At 36.7% G+C, this 20,581-nt stretch overlaps 1 protein-coding gene across 20 annotated transcripts in view; it reads left to right on the top strand.

The window, feature by feature from the left end:
* Positions 1-20,581, top strand: part of LOC143040246 (tyrosine-protein kinase Src64B-like) — a 580,796-nt gene that overhangs the window by 421,699 nt on the left and 138,516 nt on the right. For all 20 annotated transcript variants that reach the window (XM_076210988.1, XM_076211000.1, XM_076210989.1 and 17 more), the window contains one exon: positions 12,624-12,740. In XM_076210988.1, the coding sequence (XP_076067103.1) occupies positions 12,668-12,740 (73 nt within the window). In that variant the 5' untranslated portion in view covers positions 12,624-12,667. The remainder of the gene's footprint in view (positions 1-12,623; positions 12,741-20,581) is intronic.

Raw genomic sequence — 20,581 nt, 5'->3', positions numbered from 1 at the left:
TTCCCAACAACCTTATCCGTCCGTACTATGTGAAGTATTCACTTCCCACTAAGAGCCTCAGATTCCACACAAGACCGCCTGTGACAGGCCACGTGCATAATCTGTGTAACAACGCCCCAATGTAGGGTGTTTTGAATGTCTTGTTGCTTTCAGAATAACATGCGACTGATAGTGTGACGGAGGAAACGCAAGGTAATGGAAGAAATGTTCATTTTTGTGTTCATGTACACAGAAAGACGTTGATGAGAGTATAAATTACTGTAACGCTGTCGTTCTTCAAGAGGCGACGAAACATTCGTAACTCCCTTTGTATACTCGTACATTAGGAGGAAGCCAGACCTGATCTATAATGATATATTGATATCATGAACAAGAATAATAATAATTATTATTATTGATTTATTTATTATAATTATTATTATTATCATTATTGTTATTATCGTTGTTGTTATTGTTGCCTTGAGGTTCACTACTTCGAAACTAGCGTTTGTAAAAAAAAAAAAAATTGTCCTTACTAAGCTTTTGTGTTTGTCACCGCTGAGCAGGAGGAGGCGGGTGAGGAGAAAGAAGGGGAGGAGCAGTCGCCTGTTAAACTTGGTGATGTAAAAAGGAGGAAGAAGTTGATGGAGATCTTGGGCCCCGTACGAAGACATGTCAACTCCACGGGACTGCACCTGATGGGAGTTGAGGGTGTTCATGGGTTCTGAAGGTGGGAGGGAGGTAGATCATTCTGTCCGACGTCTATCTCGCAGGACCACCATTACCAGGTACCCATTATTGTTTAAGAAAGAAGAAAAATATTGTAATAGTTATGCACACACACGCACACACACACTTCAGTGAACGGACGGCGTAGAAGACGTTCTGAAGAAAAAGTGAAAAATAGAGGATTCCAAAGCAAAGGAAGTACCTATTGTATTTGCAGGGTGGGGGGAAATTGCTCGTGGGGTAGTGGGAAAGTAGGGAAAGAGGAGAAGGGGAGGGATTGCTGAGGGAAATGGAAGGAAATGAGGAAGGAGAAGACTTGGCCCAGGCAGACAGACGAAATGTAAACATAAAAAAAACGGCCCCCCGACCAACTGAGTGACGACGAAATGTCTAATAAAAATGTAAAGATCAGAAACATAGATAAGAGCAGTACAATGGAAGGTGAGGATGATAATTTCAAAGGATTTAATGAAAGGGCGGCGGATACCAACCTCCCCCGACTGACAAAACTGGAGGAAAAACTTCAACAAATGTCTGACAACTGGGAAGTTAGGTTTGGCAAGATGACAAAAATCGCCGAGAGGTTTGAAAAATTGGAAGAACTAGAGAAGGCGAACAAAAACTTAACTGATGAAATAGAAGACCTAAAAAGACAGTTAAGAGAAGTAAAGGTGAAGAATGAGGAATTGAAGAGGAATAGTAAAGAAAACAGAGAGGCCATAACTAAAGAAGCTAAGAATTGGAAAGCAACCCAAGAAGACAATAAAGTTTCATTCACTGACATAGTCAAACAACAATTGAAAGAACATACTGAAGACTCGGTTATTAAAGTGATGAGACAAAAGGAGAATATAGTAAGAGATTTAGCAGACAAGAAGAAATGTATAATTATATTAGGAATGGAAGAAAAACACAACCCAGATAGAACCACAAGAATCAAAGAGGAAAATGAAAAAGTAAGCCAATTACTAGAATCAGTTCAGGACGATGAACCAGAAATTATGAAGCAAATCGAAGAGAAATTTAGACTTGGAAAGTATAGCACAGATAAGACCAGACCAATTAAGATTAAATTCAAGTCACAAACGACGGCAGAGAATATCTTATCCAAAACAGGGAAACTAGCAACAAGTGAACAATATAAAAAGGTATGGATAAAAAGGGAAATGAATAAAGAGGAAAGAGGAAGAAAAACAGAAAAGACTTGAAGCTAAGGAAAAAAACGAGAAAAGAACGGAGTCAGAAAAAGAGAGATTCTATTGGAGAGTAGTGAATATGAAACTAAAGAAAGTCGACATACAAGAGAAAAACAAAAGGGAAACAGAGAACACAATGGAAGTGGCAGAAAACTAAGAGTGTCTTACACAAATATAGATGGATTAATAACAGGATTGAATGAGCTGAATGATTATTTGAAGGAAAAAGAACCAGACATAATGGGAATTGTAGAAACAAAATTAAAAGGTCCACTGACACCCAACAGTGTAGGACATGATGCATATAATTATTGGATTAGAAACAGAGTGAAAAAGGAAAGGGGTGGAGTTGTGTTCCTGACTAAGAAGGATATAAACATGAAGTGTGTCACATATGGAAAGAATACAGTAGAGATGATAATGATGGAAGTAGAAGACAGAGATAAGAAGAGCAGAATGTTTGTGATAAATTATGTGCCCCCGAAAACAGCCTCATGGGAAGAGAATGAACATAAAAGTATGTTAGAGGACACAAAGATAGCATTAAACAAGATAATGGAAGAGGGAGGAAGAATAGTTATGATGGGCGACTTTAATTGCAAAGAAATCTGCTGGGAAGAAATGACAGTAAAGGGTGGAGACGGCTCATGGGGAAACGCTCTACTTGAGATGGTTACTGACCATACAATGACACAATGGATACAGGAGAACACTAGGTATAGAAATGAAGAAGAGCCATCGAGACTAGACCTAATAATTACATCTGAACCTAGAATAGTGGACAAGATTGAATATAAAACACCAATAGGTAAAAGTGACCACATATTGATTGAACTGGAACTTAATGAAGAAAAATATATGAAAAGAAATGAACAATATAGAAAAGGAAGAATGATGTATGAAAAAACAAACTTTGATAAAATAAGAGAATTCTTTCAAAAGGAAAACTGGGAAGAAATATACAAAGAAGAAACAACAGTAGAAGAGAAATGGAATATTTTGACAAAAATTTACAAAAAAGGAGTGGAAAAGTATGTCCCAAGACAAAAACAAGAAAAAGAATATGTAAAATGCTGGTACAACAAAAGTTGTAGGGAGTTAAAAGACAAAAGAGACAAAGCCTGGACCAGATGGAAAAAAGACAGACCTGAAAAATGGAAAATATATACCTGTTATATAAATGAATATGTACAAACGTGCAGAGAGGAAAAGAGAAAATATGAAAAAGATGTCATAGAAAAGTGTAAAGATCAACCAAAGCTATTCTACAGATTTGTAAACAATAAACTGAAAAACAAACAAGACTTGGAGAAATTAAGACAAGAGGGAGTTGAATACACTGAGGAAATGGAAATGGCGGAAATTATGAACAAACATTTTAAATCAGTGTTTACAAGGGAGAACATACAACCTGAAGAGAACGAATGGAAAGAGAAAGTCCCCCCTATGGAAGAAATAGAAGTAACAAAGAATGAAATATTAACACACCTGAGTAATCTTGATGTCAGAAAATCGCATGGACCAGATGAAATAGCAAACTGGATACTGAAAGAATGCAGGAATGAACTGGCAGACAAAATACATAGCATACTAAACAGTTCCTTGAAAGAAGGAAAAGTTCCAGAAGATTGGAAAAAAGCAAATATAGTACCTATATATAAAGGAGGAAATGAAGAAGAACCTACCAACTATAGACCAGTCTCTCTAACAAGTACAATAGCAAAAATTTGTGAAAGAATTATCAAAAGTAGATGGGTAAAATATTTAGAAAAAAACAAAGTGTTAAATCCAAGGCAATTTGGATTCAGACAAGGACGATCATGCGTCACCAATTTAATGTTTCTATTCAAGGCTAATAGATATAATACAAGAAAGAGATGGATGGGCGGACTGTGCATTTCTAGACCTAAAGAAAGCTTTTGACAAAGTACCACATAAGAAGTTGCTTAAGAAATTAGAAACTGAAGGAGGAATACAGGGCAAACTACTAAATTGGATGAAAGACTTTTTGCAAGAAAGAAAAATGAGAGTAGTGATAAGAGACCAGCACTCAAAATGGGATGAAGTAATAAGCGGTGTTGTATTTTACGGGAAGGGGAGCTATGCTCGTGGTGTCCCGTCTTCATATCTCATTTTATCTAAACTATTTTTAAAGTCATGTATTGTTTTTGCACACACCACTTTCTCATCTAACTTGTTCCAATTGTCTTTCTGTGAGGAAAGCTGTTCTTTTTCAAATCTATTCTATAGCTGTCTTTCTTGATTTTCTTTCCGTGCCCTCTTGTATTTCTGTCATCCCATTTGATCAGATTCTCTCTATCAATAATTTCTATGCCTTTCATGATTCTGTAAATAGCTATCAAATCTCCTCTCTTCTTTGCTCTGTGTGTGTGTGTGTATATATATATATATATATATATATATATATATTTACCTAGTTGTATTTACCTAGTTGTATTTACCTAGTTGTATTTTGCGGGAAGGGGAGCTATGCTCGTGTTGTCCCGCCTTTGTATCTTGCAGTGTCTAGTTTGTTTTTAAACTCATGAATGGTTTTTGCGCATACTATTTCATTGTCCAGTTTGTTCCAAGTGTCCAAAACTCTATGAGGAAAACTGTTTTTCTTCAGTTCTCTTCTATAGCTATGTTTTTTTATTTTCTTTCCATGTCCTCTTGTGTTTCTTTTGTCCCAGTTAAGTAAGTTCTCACTATCGAGTACCTCTGTGCCTTTCATGATTCTGTAGATGGTCAATAGGTCACCTCTCTCTCTTCTTTGCTCCAGTGTCGGTAACTCCAGTTTAGCCAATCTCTCTTCGTATGATAGGTTTGCAAGTGCAGGTGCCATTTTTGTAGCTGCTCTTTGGATTCTTTCTATTTTCTTTATATTCTTTTTGGTACTGGGGGACCACAATGTCGCTGCATACTCTAATCTAGGCCTTATCAATGTAACCAATATTTTTTTCATCATGTCTTCGTCCAAGTATGTAAACGCCACTTTTATTGATCTTAGCAAGTTGTAAGTCTCCCCGACAATTTTGTTAATCTGTATATCATAGGACAAGTCGTTCGTGATAATTACTCCCAAATCTTTTTCGGTATATATGTGTGTGTGTGTGTGTGTGCATATATATATATATATATATATATATATCAAGGACTACTATTACACAGGACGTGCGCACCCAGATCCCTGGGCCCGTTAGCGGAGGCCATTGCTTTCTTTGTAACCTAACATTTTATATTGGACAAATATATCAAAACTAGAAACCTAACATTGTATATAGGACAAATATACCAACTATTGACTTATTCAATGCAGTATAAGTTAATATAAACTTTTATAGTGAAATAAACTATTTTTAAGGCACTGTTATGCTTTGAAATGCCAGTTTTTTTAATATAAACTTTTATAGTGAAATAAGAAACTATTTTTAAGGCACTGTTATGCTTTGAAATGCCAGTTTTAGCTGGACTTAACAGGTATTATTGTATGAGGTTAGTGGACACCAGGGCTGGCGTTTTTTTTTGTTTTTTTTTAATCAGATTTATTTGATTTAAATAGATTTTTTATTGATTTTAAATATTGCGGTATTGCTATCTGATATGCGATCTGATTGCTAAAGGACATTTTTAGCATATCAATATAAGGAGCAGTGTTAGACTTGCCACAAGTATACAAGGAATGGTATAAGCCATATGTGAGGACAGTATGGTCAGGTTCACTCGATTCCTCAAAGTTTTCTCATTTTGGTGACATTTGCTGCATTGTCACAACACTTCCAATGTGACAACCAAAATCTTGTTCAACCATCTTGATCGAATTTTGTACAAGTTGTAGAGAATATTCAGCAGTGTGAGGTTTCCCTGATGTGTCTATTGTGTCAACTAAATAAATCTGACCAGTGGATGTTGTTAAAGTGATACATATTATGGGCTCATTATGGATGTTAGACACCCATCAATTGAAAGACATACAGTTTCCTTATTCAGGTCATCTGGACACTTTTTATATTCCTTTTCATACACAAGATCCAAGTACTTATCAGCAATATCTTTTCTGGATGGAGGAATATAACCTGGCCTCATGTTCTGAACCATCTTGAGAAACTGAGGATGCTGAACAAGACGAAATGGTGAATTTGTAGCAAATATAATTCTTGCAACTTCTTTGTCAAAATTTTCCTTTTGAGAGGCTGAAGTTTTTATAATAGATCTGTCCAGAGATGTTGATGACTTTCTTTTAGATGAAAATGATTTAGCAGAAGTGGCACCTGTGGAGGAGTCTGATAGTGACCTTTTTAATGGTGGAGTCAGGTTTGTAGATAATTCAAGTGGAGCCGATGAAGGGATTGAAGCTGTTGATACAGATCCTGAAATGGAAACAGAAAATTTTAGCATATTACATAATTTATAAATGAATAAATAAATGAATGATTACATTGTGATTTAGGCTTCTTTTGAGTACAGTAGTTATTTTTTTAGATAATGATCATATTCACACAAGCCACTAAATTATTTGGAAATAATTAACAGGATACGAAATAGGTGGGCTTGGAATTCAGCCCTCAGAGGATTCAGTCCACTTTTAAATTCACTAAAAATAATGGATTAGTTGGGTTAGGTTAGGCTAAATTCCTTTGGGGTGAATCCCATGTGGGCTGAATTCCAATGGAACCTATGAAATATATTACACAATGTTTAATGAAATGAATAATAATCATCTAGGCCCCAAAGTTGAGTTGATACAGTACATTATAGTGATATAGTCATTACTCAAATTTAGAAGTAATGAAGTTGAAGTATCATCTCTTTAGGCCTTCACATTTTTTATTGCACATGTTCTCCATTGTTCACCAAATTTATATAGTTGCATATGAAAAGGGAGAATGCACACAATGTAAGTAAAATTATTTACCTGGGTCATCAATTTCTTCTTTTGTATGCTGTGGCTGACCTTAGCATTTATCTATGTGAGATTTTAATTGTGACACAATGCCCAGTAGTTCCTGGCTGCGGTCTTTGCATTTAGCTCGGTATCCTTTGCCAGAAGTTGTTGGTGTTTTTTCAAAATAACTCCAGACAGTATCATTTTTTCTGCCTGAAGGAACCACTCTGCCAGGTCCAGAAGACATCCTTCCTGGTTGATTTCAAAGCAGCAACTGGCTCAGTGAGAAGCTGCTTACCTAGAATAAGTTTCAACAAGAATCTTGTTGAAACTTGTGGGCTTATACCGTTCCTTGTATACTTGTGGCAAGTCTATATAACACTGCTCCTTATATTGATATGCTAAAAATGTCCTTTAGCAATCAGATTGCATATCAGATAGCAATCCCACAATATTTAAGATCTATAAAAAAATGTTGAAATCAAATAAATCTGATTTATATAAATAAAATAAAAATAGATTTTTTATATTTTCTAAAAAGATAAAAAAAATCGCCAACCCAGGTGTCCACTAACCTCGTACAATAATACCTGTTAAGTCCGGCTAAAATTGGCATTTCAAAGCATAACAGTGCCTTAAAAATAGTTTTTTATTTCACTATAAAAGTTTATATTAACTTCTACTGCATTGAATAAGTCAATAGTTGATATATTTGTCCTATATACAATGGTAGGTTTCTAGTTTTTATATATTTGTCCAATATAAAATGTTAGGTTACAAAGAAAGCAATGGCCTCTGCTAGCAGACCCAGGGATCTGGGTGAGCACGTCCTGTGTAATAGTAGTCCTTGATATATATATATATATATATATATATATTAGTGTATTTTGGGAGCAGGTTCTCTTTTAAACATGTTTGATTGAATACGACAGCATTCTGGAAGTTGTTAATTTTCATGCCCACCCTATCCAAGGGAAGAATATACCGGTAATTAGAAAAATAGAAAACACAAGAAAGAAAATTAACAACTTCCAGAATGCTGTCGTATTCAATCAAACATATATATATATATGTGTATATATATATATATATATATATATATATATATATATATATATATATAATGTGGGTGGGGAAGGGCAAACGAAGATGTGTTAGGAATAGAGTTTATTGCCCTAACGTTGCGACCAACTTGGTCTTCTTCAGAGGACTACAGCATTACAAACGGATCACAATTCTTATAGTCGTAGTGAGAGGGAACCCGCCAAGGTATGAGCGTCATGTTTTCCCTTTGGCTAACGATTTAATTATTAGGACACTTGCTGCTTTCGAGAGGCATTTAAATCCGTCTCTGTCGTTGTTGTTCTTGTTGGCGGCGATATGTGCAGCTTCCACAGTTTTTCTCATTTTCTTCTCAAATCCCTCGTGTAGAATTTCTGCGTTGTTCCAATCAGGTAGATGTCCACATTTGTCCAGGTGACGAACCAGGGAGTTAGATGTTCTATGAGCCCTGAGATCGTTTTTGTGCTCATTCAAGCGTTTATTGAACCCTCGACCTGACTCACCGAAATAAGATGAAGGACAACCGTTGCATGGAATACGGTAAATGACACTGAGATTATTACGCATATTATTATGTTTCTTAAATATTTTTCCTATTTTATTGGAAGATATTTTTGCTATATTTATTCCACCTTTTAACAAATAATCATCAATAGCTATGGTGTTTATAGAATTAGGGACAGAAATAAAACGAGACTTATCCTTTCCCGGGGTTCGGACGTTTGAGCCATCGTAGATCTTCTTGGCTTTCCTCGTTGTCCTGGTGATCAAACCTCCGGGGTATTTCAGCTTCCTAAAGGTATTCTTGATGTAAGTAAGTTCATCCTCTAGGAATTCTTCACTGCAGATACGAAAAGCTCTGAGAAAGAAACCTATTAGAACACCCGTTTTAACACGTCTGCTGTGTGCTGAAAAATAATGGACAAAGTCGTCCCTATTGGTGGGTTTCCTGTACACCGAGAAACTTACCTGTTGAGAACCTCTGTGTATTAACGTGTCTAAAAATGGTAAATTACACTCTTTTTCTAGTTCAACTGTGAATTGAATGTCTTTATTCACAGCGTTGAGTCTTCTCAACTTATTTTCTATATTAGTTCTTTTTGGCATCACCACGATTATGTCATCCACGTACCTTAACCAAGTGGTACCTCTTCCCATGATGTTGATGTATTTGTCCATTTCTAATACTTCCATGAATAAACATGCCATGACAGCAGATAATGGACTCCCCATTGCGAGACCTCTAATCTGTTTAAATTCAATGTTGTTAAACATAAAATAACCAAATTTGACACACATGGAAATAAGTTTTATATAATCAGATCTTGGGACTGGAAGGATATCATCATCGATATCTGTTGTTACTTTCTTCACTGCTTCTAGGGCATCAAAAATAGAAACATTTGTGAATAACGCTGTTATATCGAAGCTTGCCAACTTTTTATCACTTACATTCAGATCCTTAAGTCTCTGGATCAGGTCGGAAGAATTTCTTAAATGGGCCCCGCTGATGGAACCGATGACGTTGGAAAGGGGTTTTGCCAGACATTTCGCTAGTCTGTGCGGAGCGCTACCAATCCCTGAAGTTATGGGCCTCATGGGGATATTTACCTTATGTACTTTAGGAAGACCGTGCATTAACGGGGGTTTTGGAGCTTCTTCTAGTAATCCTAACAACTTTTTTCCCCTGGTTGATTTACGTAGGATTTTTCTCGCTTCTGTGTTGAATCTTGCTGATTCTATATCAGCGTTGCCGGCCGGTTGTCTTTCGTATGTTGATTCATCATTCAAAAGATCGGACATTTTGTCCAGATAGTCAATTTTATTTAAAATAATTACTCCGCCGCCTTTGTCGGCGTGGGTGATAATAATGTCATTATCATTACTCAAAGTCTGAAGGACTTCTCTAAATCTTTTGGGAATAACAAAACGATTACAATCGGCCAAGGCTTGGTAACATGTTATTACCCCTTGGGTGAAACCTTTATCAACTTCGTTCTCAGACCATTTATAATTATTGTTCACATTTCTCTTGTAGTCCTTACCTTTTCCTCCTATATCAAATTTAAGTCCCAAAGACAGTACCAATTTCTCGTCTTTAGATAGCTGTCTGTCTGAAAGGTTGGTCACAAAGTCATTCCTTTCCAATTTGTTCCAATCACTGTTATTACATAACCAAAGTAGCCTACGTTTAAGTTTTTGTTCTAGTACAACATAATCCTTATTTAATCTACTTACCAGCCCGAATTGTGATCCGTTTGTAATGCTGTAGTCCTCTGAAGAAGACCAAGTTGGTCGCAACGTTAGGGCAATAAACTCTATTCCTAACACATCTTCGTTTGCCCTTCCCCACCCACATTCTCTCTCATTTGTCTGAAATAATCTTAAATATATATCTAAGTCTAAATAAAAAATACTCTTCTAAAAAAAAAACGCTGTGGAAGTCGGGGACAGGTGGTATTATGGTGACACTTTGTCCTAAAAATATTCTTGAAAAAGTGCTTGGGTAAGTCGGGGTCAGGTGGTATTCTTTGCATTCTTCTTCTTCGCGTTCTTCTTCATCTTCTTCAACCTCGCGTTCTTCTTCGCATTCTTCTTCCTCGCGTTCTTCTTCGCATTCTACTTCGTGTTCTTCGCGTTCTTCTTCGTGCTGGGGATCCCGTATTGGGGTTCTGCCCCGAGGCCGAGGCCGAAGGGGAAAACGAGGGATTAGAGCGCGGAAAGCTGCGGCCATAGGGCGCTGTTTGCGCAGCCAAGCCCCTGGTGAAGCCGGGACGCGGCTTGTGTATATATATATATATATATATATATATATATATATATATATATATGTGTGTGTATATGTGTATATGTATATATATATTTGTATATATATATGTGTGTGTGTACAGTGAGACCTCTCATTAACGGACGTTAATTAGCTGTGTTTTTGGTGCTGTTGTTTGGTGCGTGCAATCACTGTGTCACCCAAAATCCACTTCAAATCAACTGATTATTCACATCGATGGACACCGTTACCCCCCTTTTAGTCCGTTAATGAGAGGTAGCACTGTATATGTATATATACATTTGTGCGTGTGTATATGTATATATATATATATATATATATATATATGTGTGTGTGTGTGTGTGTGTTTATATATATTTGTATACATATATGTATATACATATGTGTATATATATAATGTGTGTGTGTGTCTATAATATATATATATATATATATATATATATAAATTGTATGTATGTGCTATGTATATATATATGTGTGTATAATATATATATATATATATATATATATATATATATATATATGTATATATATGCATAAGTAACCACTAGGAAAAGTAAACTATCGAAGCAGAGCGCTTTAGTATAATTACATCTTCAGTGCAGATACAAAGAAGATACACATAATTCCTTCTTTGTATCTGCACTGAAGATGTAATTATACGAAAGCGCTCAGCTTCGTTAGTTTACTTTTCCTAGTGGTTACTTACACATTTGTGAACACACGCTCCTAGTGTTTTATTGCATATATATATATATATATATATATATATATATATATATATATATATATATATAAACATATATATATATATAATGTATATATATGAATATATATATACTGTATATGTACAACACTGAATGGGTCCCAGTGATGATTAGCGATACATTTTAACAATCACAATGCATTTTAACTCTAAGCCATCAACATCGGGAGATTCAATGGAGGCCGCAACCAGAAATTGAAATGTGGTACTGCTGAGGACTCGAACTCAGCTATCACATGACAAGTGCGCATTGACTTACCAACTACGCTATCAAGATAGATATAAGTCAAGTGCAATATTCCATATATATATATATATATATATGCTCGAGTACATACACATACAGATACACAAGCATACAAATATATACAGTGTATAAGGAATATTGCGCTTGACTTACATCTCTCAAAGTGGGAGGTTTAATGCCTGACGTTTCTGTCCTAGTCCTAGGACCATCTTTAGGGGTGTGAAAATATACAGTGCTCAAATGAGCTTATTATACTGTCCGTTGTTGGAATTGGGAGAGGTATTCCTCACTGCTGAAGCTGTCTGGGTCCCCCTCCTCTTCTATAACTATCCTTTTTAAGTTTCTTTTCATATCCTCTTGTTTTTCCTTTATCCCACTTTAGTAAATCATCTCTATTGAGGACTTCCATCCCTTTCATAATTCTGTAGATGGTCAGTAGATCTCCTCTTTCTCTTCTTTCCTCCAGGGTTGGTAGTACGTGTTTGTCCAATCTTTGTTATAATATCAGTTTGGAGAGTGTTAATGCCATCTTTGTTGTTGCTCTTTGAATTCTTTCTAATTTCTTTATATTCTTTTTAGTACTGGGTTTCCATAGTGTCGCAGCATACTCTAATTTTGGTCTTATCAATGTAACTAATATTTTCTTTACCATTTCTTCATCCAAGTAGTCAAAGGCCACTTGTTGATTGTGGTAAATTTAAGGTTTCTCCAACAATTTTGTTGATATGTTTGTCTGGTGCCATGTCATTGCTGATAGTTACTCCTATGTGCATATGTATGATTTTGCAAGTGTGTGCATGCACCTCTGGATCATAAATATGCCCCCCCCCCAAAAAAAAAAAAGGATGTTATTGAATAGAATTGTTCAGTCTATTGCTTTTCCTTTATAGTTTTCTGTGTATTTATACGTACATGTACATCCTACCTTTGCCTTGACCTAATGTGTCTGGTTTTTTTTCCTCCAAATGCAGGTGTATGAGCGAGTTTGGTGACGGGCAAGCTAGCCGGCTTCGGGATGGGCAACAAGTTTTGCTGCCCTCCGAAGGGGACACCACCCCAACCACACCCGGGGCAGTTCGACCCCATAGGTAAGTCACTTCCTAGCTCCTTTAATACAAGGAGGAAGTATAGAGATGGTGATTTCTCCCTGACAGTTGCAATGCATAGACATAATCGTTGAGCGCTTTCTGTTTTCTGTACGTAAAATGAGTTGCGCCATTATTTTCTTCAAATGACCATTATAGTCTTGTATTGCACACGTGCCATATCCTCAAACACACACACAGACATTGCATGTGCATACACACACACACACAACTGATCACAATATTCCTGATGTGACACTCACCCAGGTAGTGTTACCGCTTGTGTGAGATGTCTTAGCACTTGTTTATAAAGACTGTCATTCACTTCTTTAGCCAGAGACCCAGCAAGTGCCATGCATTGCATTGGCTGGCATAAGATGGCAAGAGAAATTGGTGTTTTGCGTACAGAAAATGGGGAAGTGTATTGGGCTTCACTTGTAATGTTTGATAGAGGAGCAGCGTGCTTTGGAGCAGCATATGGTGGCACCATGGGGGGTCGAACCCATCAAACTGGCGGCGACCAAAACTCCTTTGGACCTTCCACAGATTCTCTTTGAGGCAACGCCAGGCTGGGATCTTCTTCAGCTTAGGGGACAGACTAGAGGCCAACAGAGAAATCAGGACTCACAATTTGCACCCTTACCCTCAGCTGAAAAAAATCGCCAGGCGTTAGTCAGGAGAAATTTGTGACTTGCACAACACACTGAGTGGGTTCATTTGGGGCTGCATTCATGAAAATTCCTTGGTAGTCTGTTGTTCCCGAATCCGTTGATGTCAGGTGATTCCTTTGAGGATTTTGTGCTGAGAAGCATCATACTTGCATGTGGTGAATAAAAGGGCCAGGCACAGCCATGGACAGTTTGGCTACATCCTCGTGTATTTCTAGTTAGTGAAATATCACATTTTATAATAGGACTTTCCTTATGGTCGTAATTTATTGATTTTTTTCTCTTTCGTTTTTCTGTTATCTTTTTATAACATATGAGGTGCTAGCCAGAAGTCTGTAAATGGCATTAATGTAAGGGGGCAATACAGTTTATAATTAATATGCTGTTATATATATATATATATATATATATATATATATATATATATATATATATATATATATATATATATATATATATATATATATATATATATATAAACAAAGCCCCTTGTGAAGATAACCAAGCTGCAGAGCTATTAGAAAATGGAGAACTCGGGAGAAAAGGATGACAGAGCTGATCCACAAAATCTGGAGAGACAAATACCTGAATCAAGGAATATGGGATTAATCATGCCCATCCATAAGAAGGGAGACAAGATGAAAGCCTACAACTATAGAGGAATAACATTATAGTGAGTCCTCCTTATACGGTAATTCTTTGTCTGGTAAATTCACAGTTACGGTATTTGGTAATTACTACCCTCGATTCTATTTATGGTAAGAAAAATTCAGACACGGTATCCGCTCGTGTTTTGAAGAGGAAAGAGCAGGGAGAAGGTATGTCTATCATATCCTATTATTACATGTTATAATGGGTTCGGTTTACGGTAATTTCAATTTGCGGTAAGGTTTTCAGGAACGCATATGTACCATATAACGAGGACTTACTGTGCTACAAAACAGATACAAAGTTTTTGCTTGTGTTTTATATAACAGACTGCACTTCAAGGAAATCACAGGACAGTATCAGTCTGAGTTTCAAAATGAAAGATCAGCGTCTGACCTTATCTTCACTATAAAACAGATAAATATATTGGGAATTTAACAAAGATCTATATCATTTGTTCATAGACTTTAAAGAAGCATATGAGATTATATACAGACCAGTGAATGATAATCTCTCAGAGGGCTTTGATTTAAAAAGTGAATTGAGTCAGGACTGTATACTATCGGTATTGTTATTTAATCTGGGCCTAGAACAAGATACAAAATCTATACAGGAAAGAGAAATAGGGGCCCATTTGGATAAGGATAAAATAAATTATTCAACATATGTAGATAATGTGGATTGGATTGCTTTAAAGTAGAAAAGACATACTGAATTTGGTAAACCCCTTCCAATAAACAGTAAATAAGGTGGGTCTAGATATTGATTTTGGTAAAAGTAAATTACTAGTGATCACAAGAAGAGAGAATATGAAAATTTAATGTTGAATGGTAATGGAATTAAAGAAATTTATATCTAGGAACAACAATAACAAATAAACATCTCATAATAACTGAAATTCAGGTCAGAATTACTTCTGCAAATAGGTATTATTACAGTCCCATGTCCATGATGAAAAGGAGACATATAAGCTGACATATAAAACTATGATTGTACAAAACAATAATAAGACCAATAGTGTATAGGCATGTGAAGCATGGAACCTAACAAAGAAGAGGGAACACAGTATAATGGTATTTGAAGACAATACTAAGACAAATTACTGGACCAATCTCTGATAGAGAAGAAGGCAGGTGGTGGAGGAGGCATAGTACTAAGATGAGAGAACTGACAAAGATTGAAGACATTGTAGAGTCAAACAGAACAAAGCTCTGGTGGGCAGGACATATGGTAAGATTGGATGAAAATAGATTGCCAAAGACACCATTGATGGGGACTGTGGATGGAAAAAGACCAAGGAGGAGATGTATTGATGGAGTAAGAAGAACCTTCCAAGAGTGGGCAGGACAGGAGGACTGGATCGAAACAGTGCAGGATCACCACAGTTGGGTAGCAAAGCATGTTGTTGGCGGACATGGGTCAGCAAGTGGCTCAAGATCCACTGGAGTGAGTAATATATAAACCATGGCAAGCAACCAAACTTCAACTATCCACAAAAGAGTGTGAGATGCCATAGTCATATCAATGAAGGTTCTCTCTACAACATTCCTGAAGCTGTCTTGCAACAAAAATTGTATCGACTGTGCTGCATTCTTTATGAAGTCCACATTGGGACTCAGGAATGGCAACATCAACCTCATGGTTAATGAACTATTTCAACATTGCATGAACCAAGACCTCCCATGCAAAGGAGAAGAGAGTTATTCCTCTTCTGTTACTGCACAGGATCTTGTTCCCTTGTGTTCTTATAGATGGCAATTAGCTTTGCATCTTGCCACTCCTGGGGCACTGAGCCAGTCCACTATTCATCCACAATCAAGCCGTATGGAGTGTTCCTCAGGGACTGTCCTCCAGATCGCAGCAACCCTGTCTTCACCTACTGGTTTTCCATTTACATGAGTCAATGGCACTGCATGTCTCAGCAAAAGTATTCAGTACATCCAGCTTCCATGTCACAGGCAGGAGAGTCTCCCAGCACACCAGACATAGGGTTAACTGTTGAACAGCTCTGCTAAGTGTTTAGTTCATTGCTCCAAGATCTGGTCGAACTTGTGTGAAGGGTGTTTCCATTTGTAGGCTACTTCTAACTGGAAAAAGGGATGGTGTTTTGGGTCCTATTAGAGAGTTGTAGAAGTGATGGTAGTCATTACTGTCTGCGCATGGCCTTCAAGCCAAAAATTTCACAAATCAATCAATCATTACTGTCTGTATAGCCTTGTATTTTTGCTTACAATATCCACCAGGCTCTGTCTGCATTGCACCTCCACTTTCACCTCTTTGTAATGAGCTATAACCTGGTGGGTAGGTCAGTGTTGGATAGCATTGTCTGCAAGCTGCTCCTGAAGAAACTGATAAATCCCCTCTGACTGATTATTAAACCAGTCATGATGTTGCTGTTGCCTCATCGCAGCACCTGTCTAGGTTCTCCCACATGCTGTTTGAGGTGGTTATATTTCCACGACACCTGTCATTCAGTATTCTACTGAAGAGACATGCATTTGGAAATTGAAATATGTAGAATTTCCATTTCTTCACTTTTATATTTCACTTTGACAGTGGTGTTTTCTGTGTGATTTGCAAGTGTGCTACAACATTTTGCTTCAGCTTTTAAGCAACTGCACCGAGCGCCAAGATGGCAAAGACAGGACGACACCACCCTCAGTTATCCAAGCTCTGCTGTTGATGTCAAATAGATTCTACAAAACCCATCACTTCAAGGAGGGGCCGGCACCTGGTCTCCTGACTGGACCACAGAGTCACTTATTTCATTCTTCTTCTTCTTCTTCTTCTTCTTCTTCTTCTTCTTCTTCTTCTTCTTCTTCTTCTTCTTCTTCTTCTTCTTCTTCTTCTTCTTCTTCTTCTTCTTCTTCTTCTTCTTCTTCTTCTTCTTCTTCTTCTTCTTCTTCTTCTTCTTCTTCTTCTTCTTCTTCTTCTTCTTCTTCTTCTTCTTCTTCTTCTTCTTCTTCTTCTTCTTCAGAAAGTGATGTAGAAACAAACCCATAAATTTGCACATAAGCCACCTACCAAATTACAAACCAATACAAAAAGAACTGGATATCTAACCAGCTTATGGGAACACTTACACTCACAATCTTATCAACAAAAAACACACCCTAAACATACTACAAATTAATACCAGAAATTGTTAAAAAAAATAAAGCTAGAAAAATCAAACCAATCATGAAAGCCACCCCCACCCTCCTTCACCATTAAAGATATAGAAGGGGCCATAAAGAAATATGCAAAAACTCCCAAGCTGAAGGCCCAGACAGGATCTCAAGTATCCACCTTAAACACCTCGGCCAAACAGCCGTAAGAGCCTTAACTAATATTTTCAACTACTGGTCATACAACAAAATCCCAAACATCTGTAAAAGAGCTCACCTAATCCCTATTTTGAAACCAATCAAATCCCCTGAAAACCCTATACCATGCAGACCAGTCTTACTACTATCCTAGTATCCAAGTCAATGGAAAGGCTGATAACAACAAGAATCAAATCAGAAACATTAATCTTCCCCAACCAACATGGATTCAAGTCCACTCTACTAGCACAGTTCTTACAAACATCACACAAGTGTTCGAAGGATTTAAAAAAAAAAAAAAGAATATCCAGCAAGAACTGTTGTGGTAGCCACATATGTAAACAATATATTTTTACAAGGTTCCGAGACACATACTATCCAAAAAAATAATTGGGACAATCATTCATAACAAGAAGTAGTTAACCTATTTGATAGCAGAAAGACAACACAGTAACCCAAAACAACAAAATCTCAGGAACAAAAAGGTTATAGAATGGAGTCCCTCAGGATGCAATATTTTCACCATTACTGTTCAATCTCTTGATGAGTTGTCTCCCAACTCCAGAACAATAACTAAGCACCAGTGTTGCAGATGACTGGACAATACTAATCCAATAAGTAAATACGAAGTAACAAAGAACATCCAAGCCTATTTGAATAAGTTGAAACAATGGCTCAAAAATAAAATAAAGGAAGCCTGACCCTAGAAATCATCAGCGATGTTGCTTGCACCAGATAATCATATGTATAAAAAAAAGCACCCAATAATAATACTAAATGGCTTATACCTATTAGAAAAACATTCTAAAATTCTAGGCCTCATATTTGATACTAATGTGACTTTCAGCTTACATATCAAAGACCTGACAGCAAAAAATAAAAAATAAAACTTTAAATTAATCACTGGTATTGAATTTGGGCAACAGAAAGAATCTGATAACCAAATTCAGGCAATTGGTAAGAACCATCCTTGACTACACCTCCACAGCATGGTTTCCAACAATCAGAAAAGACAACCACAATTAATTTACTAACTTTACAAAATGTAGCTTTGAGAGTAATAACAGGATGTGCCAAAACCACCTTAAGACTCCTGCATACAGAAACCAGAATCCTCACCATAAAACTCCACGTGTAAATGACATACACAATTGTATGCAAGTACCACCACTCACCTATCACACTACATCTCACAAGCACCACCAACAGGAAACAACAAAAAACTACAATAGCAGCATACTACTCTAACATAACCTACCACCTATACCACACAAAACATCCTCACAAAAACATATACCCAGATTAAAAAAATCCCACACCTGATAAGAACCACACTAGCATAGCTGCTGTCAGGATGCTATCCAATTTTAAAACCGTACCAGTACAGAATAGAGCTGGCCACATATTCAAACTTCCAGATACAGCCACCACAAAGGACACAGACCACCTTTTACTACAGTGACACAAACAGAAACTTTGGGACTGTTGTTTGTATTGTACTGGTGTGAGACAAAGTTTGTATGTCACTGACTGAAAAGTAGTAGGAGGGGAACTGTTGTTACAGCTCTTGTATGAAAAGGTGGAGGAAATCGATAGACCAAGTGTCAGCTCATCCGTGCTGCAACTTCAAATGTAGTTGTGGAGGTTGATGGGTTTTGAAGATGGACAGCAGCATTGATGAATCTTTTGTGTCATTCATCTTGCAGGTAACCATCATTGATCTTATGTGTAAATTATATTTTGTCCAACACCAAATTCAGTTCAACTGAACAGGATAAAGTGTGTTATAGTAGGAACAGCATCACATCAGTCTTTCCTCAGGTTAGATAAGATCACCAAAGGGTTGATGGCTTCATGGGCAAAGGTCCAGCTAACTTCTTCAACACTCACACACATGCACACACACACACCATCTTTAGAATAATGAAGGGAATGGAAGTTCTTGATAGAGATGACCTATTAAAATGGGACAAAAGAGAAACAAGAGGACACGCAAAGAAACTAAAGAAAGAAAGTTACAGAAGATACCTGAAAAAGAACAGTGTCCCACACAGGGTAATTGATGTCTGGAACAAATTGAGCAGTGAAACAGTTAATGCCAGAAATATACACGAATTCAAAAGCAAACTAGATGTAGAGAGGTACAAAAATGGGTCAACACGAGCATAGCTCCAGTCCCGTAAAATACAACTAGATAAATAGATACAACTAGGTAAAATACACACACACATACACCCACATTGGAGTATGCAGCAACACTATGGACACCCAGTACTAAAAAGAATATAAAGAAATTAGAAAGAATACTAAGAGCAACGACAGAGTTGGCACCAACTCTCTCCAAATTAAAATACAAAGATTGTCCAAATTGGAATTACCAACTCTGGAACAAAAAAGAGAAAGAGGAGATCTGCTGACTATAGAATCATGAAGGGAATGGAAATTTTAGATAGGAATGATTTATTAAAATGGGACAATGGGAAAACTATGACACAAAAAGAAACTCAAAAAGGATAACTATAGAAGAGATCTGGAAAAAAAAAAAAAAAATAGCTTCCCATATAGAGTACTGGATACCTGGAATAAATTAGATAAAGAAACAGTGTGTGCAAACACTATTCAAGATTTAAAAAAAAACCTTGATGCTGAAAGATGCAAAGACGAGTCACCACGAGCATAGCTCTCTTCCCATATAATACAACTTTATAAATACACATACACACATTTGACTACTTGGATGAGGAAATAAGAAAAAATATTAGTTACATTAGTAAGACCAAAACTAAAAAGAATATGAAGAAATTAGAAAGAATACAGAGAGCAATGACAAAGTTGGCACCAACTCTCTCCAAATTGACATACGAACAAAGACTTTCCAAATTGGAATTACCAACTCTGGAACAAAGAAAAGAAAGAGGAAAACTGCTGACTATTTATAGAATCATGGAAGGAATGGAAATCCTAGATAGGAATGGTTGATTAAAATGGGACAATGGAAAAACGAAGACACGAAAAGAAACTCGAAAAGGATAACTGTAGAAGATATCTGAAAAAAAAAAAAATTAAATAAATAAAAATAGCCTCCCACATGGATACCTGGAATAATTTAGATAAAGAAACAGTGTGTGCAAACACTATTCAAGATTTTAAGAAAAACCTTGATGCTCAAAGATACAAAGACGGGTCACCACAATCATAACTCCCTTCCCATATAATACAACAA

This window comes from Oratosquilla oratoria, chromosome 28 (assembly GCF_046742065.1).
Source record: "Oratosquilla oratoria isolate Oo_2021 chromosome 28, ASM4674206v1, whole genome shotgun sequence".
Taxonomy (NCBI): domain Eukaryota; kingdom Metazoa; phylum Arthropoda; class Malacostraca; order Stomatopoda; family Squillidae; genus Oratosquilla; species Oratosquilla oratoria.
The sequence above is the reverse complement of the archived record's forward strand: the minus strand, read 5'-3'. Positions and strand labels throughout refer to the sequence as shown.